General features: G+C 47.7%; 1 protein-coding gene across 5 annotated transcripts in view; it reads right to left on the bottom strand.

Moving 5' to 3' along the window:
* The window catches only part of TJP2 (tight junction protein 2), a 103723-nt gene that overhangs the window by 27392 nt on the left and 74010 nt on the right, over positions 1-2321 (bottom strand). For all 5 annotated transcript variants that reach the window (XM_015594499.2, XM_025051393.1, XM_015594498.2 and 2 more), the window contains one exon: positions 1380-2016. In XM_015594499.2, coding sequence (XP_015449985.1) covers positions 1380-2016 — 637 coding nt within the window. The remainder of the gene's footprint in view (positions 1-1379; positions 2017-2321) is intronic.

Genomic DNA, 2321 nt, shown 5'->3' with positions numbered 1-2321 from the left:
CTGAGAATGCATCACATAAAATACTATTCCATGAAAGTTTTCAAGTTTTTATATGTAGATACATCCACGATTGTTTACAAGATTGTGGTCCTTACTGTGGCAAGAGGGAGAAGAGAAAAGAAGGGGAGGAGGGAAAAAGGAGAAAGGAGGAGAAAAAGTTTGAAAAGCATTGCTTTAGGTAACTCAACGTGGGATATAAGTCCTACAGAATGTCCATCAGACCTCTGTGAAGGAGGTCTCCTGTCAAGTAATCTTTCTCAGAACTTTGCTAAAGTCCACCGTTCAATCTGAGAGCAGAATGGTTTTGCGCTTTTTGAGGGCTGATGAATTAATGTCATTATAAATAGTTATAAAGATTCTATAGAATCCTTTATACTCCTAAGACACACATTCCTCAAAGGTAGGCTATTTAAAATGCAAATTCCTTATCTAAAAGGCAATAAGTCTTTCACTTTTCACTTTGCATTCTTGGATGCTTTTCATCTTTTTTCCTCTTAGAGGAACAATTGAGAGAACAAAAAGAGATAAAAGATGTGTCTCAAGAAATTTAAAAAGTCAGAAGCCAAGACCAGGCCTGTTTATTCACCTACTTGTTTCCTATCATGTTTCCAGAAGATGGAGTTTTAAGTTCTAGTCTACCACTTAACAGCTTCAAGATGTGGGCAAGGTGCTTCCCCTCGAGTTTCAGAATCCTCACCTAAACTGCAGTGCTAGTAGCTTCCCTAGCTGCCGCATGGGGCTTTAGTGAATTCTGGATCCTGTTTTACAGGTGTATCAAAGTGCAAAGAAGTTTTGGGTTATGCTCACATGTGGGCATAACCCAAAACTTCTTTGCACTTTGATACACCTGTAAAACAGGAATGGAGTCCCTACCTACCACACAAGGTTCCAGTGAGGAGTAAATGAGAATATTTATTCAGCACAGGCCCTGGCATAGAGCAAAATGCAACTGAGATTAGCTAGAGTATTTTGCTTTCATCAGTGTATGCCGCACCAGGCTCACCAGGAAACCTCGTTAACAGACTCCAGGGGCCGGCAGGGGCCAATCGTCCCAGTGTTTCTGAGTCAGTGGGGCTGGGCCCGGGCCTCAGCAACTGCATTTCTAACCAGTGTCCAGGTGATACTTAACGCTACATTGAGAACCACCAGCCTAGAAGTTTAAAGCTGGATTTCTGCAGCCTATGCAAATTCAATAAACTTTTCTGTGCCTTAGTCTCCATCTATAAAATGAAGATAGGAATAACTCCCACATAAGGTGGTGATGAGGATGAAATAAGCTGATCTGTGCAAGCATTTAGGGCAGTACTTGGCACATAGTAAGTGCCATGTAAGACTTAGCTATTATTATACTAGTGCTTTTCTTCATCAAGCATTACTACCTTCATTTGCTTTGCTTTTCATCAGAAGGACCCCGATGGGCCTCTCTGGTTCCAGCTGGCCTGAGCGGTCTGGCCGGCCTCTCGGCTCCGGGCTGGGACTGCGGCTGCGAGAGCGGAGGTGCTCGCGGCTGCGGCTCCGGGACATCTCATACCGGACATCACGCTGGGACCTGTAGCCGTACTCTACCTCCGGGCTGTAGGCCCGGTCATAGGCCTGGTCAATGCTGTGGCCACGGCTGCTTTCTCGGGCTCGGCCATAGTCGACATGGTCCAGGTCTCGCTCCAGGCTCCGGCCGCGGTTCCGGTCTCGGGTTCGACCATAGTCATCATGGTCCAGGCCCCGCTCTAGGCTCCGGCCACGGCTCCTGTCTTGGGCTCGGCCATAGTCGTCATGGTCCAGGCCCCGCTCCAGGCTCCGGCCACGGCTCCGGTCCCGCTCCCGGCTGCGTGGCCGGTCGTGGGGACGCCCTCTCTCCAGGCTTTCCTCCCAGCTGCGCAGCCGGCTCCTCTCACTGTACCCGCTCTGGGCACTTCTCCTGTCAAACTCATCCATCACCTCAAAAGCCCGGTCATCCTCATTGAGCGGAGGGCTGACCTGAGGCGGGGCCAGCTGGACCTTCCGGGGCCTCTTGACCACCTGTTAACCAAAACACAGTGGGGACGCAAGACAATCACAATTAAATGTAGAGGATGCAGTGGTTAAGAGCTCTGGTTCTCATTCCAGTAAAACTGTGTCCCTGCCTACTCACTAAGCCTCAGTTTCCTCATGTGGAAAACTGGGACAATAAAGATCTCTTAGGGTTCAGAATAAAATCAGTGAGTATAAAGCTCTCAACATAGTGCCTCCAAAATCTGCTTCTACTCAGTGTGAAAAGGACGAAGGGACTTTAAATCACTAAGTTAAAAAAATTAAAATTCAGGAAGTGAGACACTCTATATACA

The sequence above is a fragment of the Pteropus alecto genome, unplaced genomic scaffold (genome assembly GCF_000325575.1).
Source record: "Pteropus alecto unplaced genomic scaffold, ASM32557v1 scaffold95, whole genome shotgun sequence".
Lineage (NCBI taxonomy): Eukaryota > Metazoa > Chordata > Mammalia > Chiroptera > Pteropodidae > Pteropus > Pteropus alecto.
This window is presented reverse-complemented; position numbering and strand designations above follow the sequence as displayed.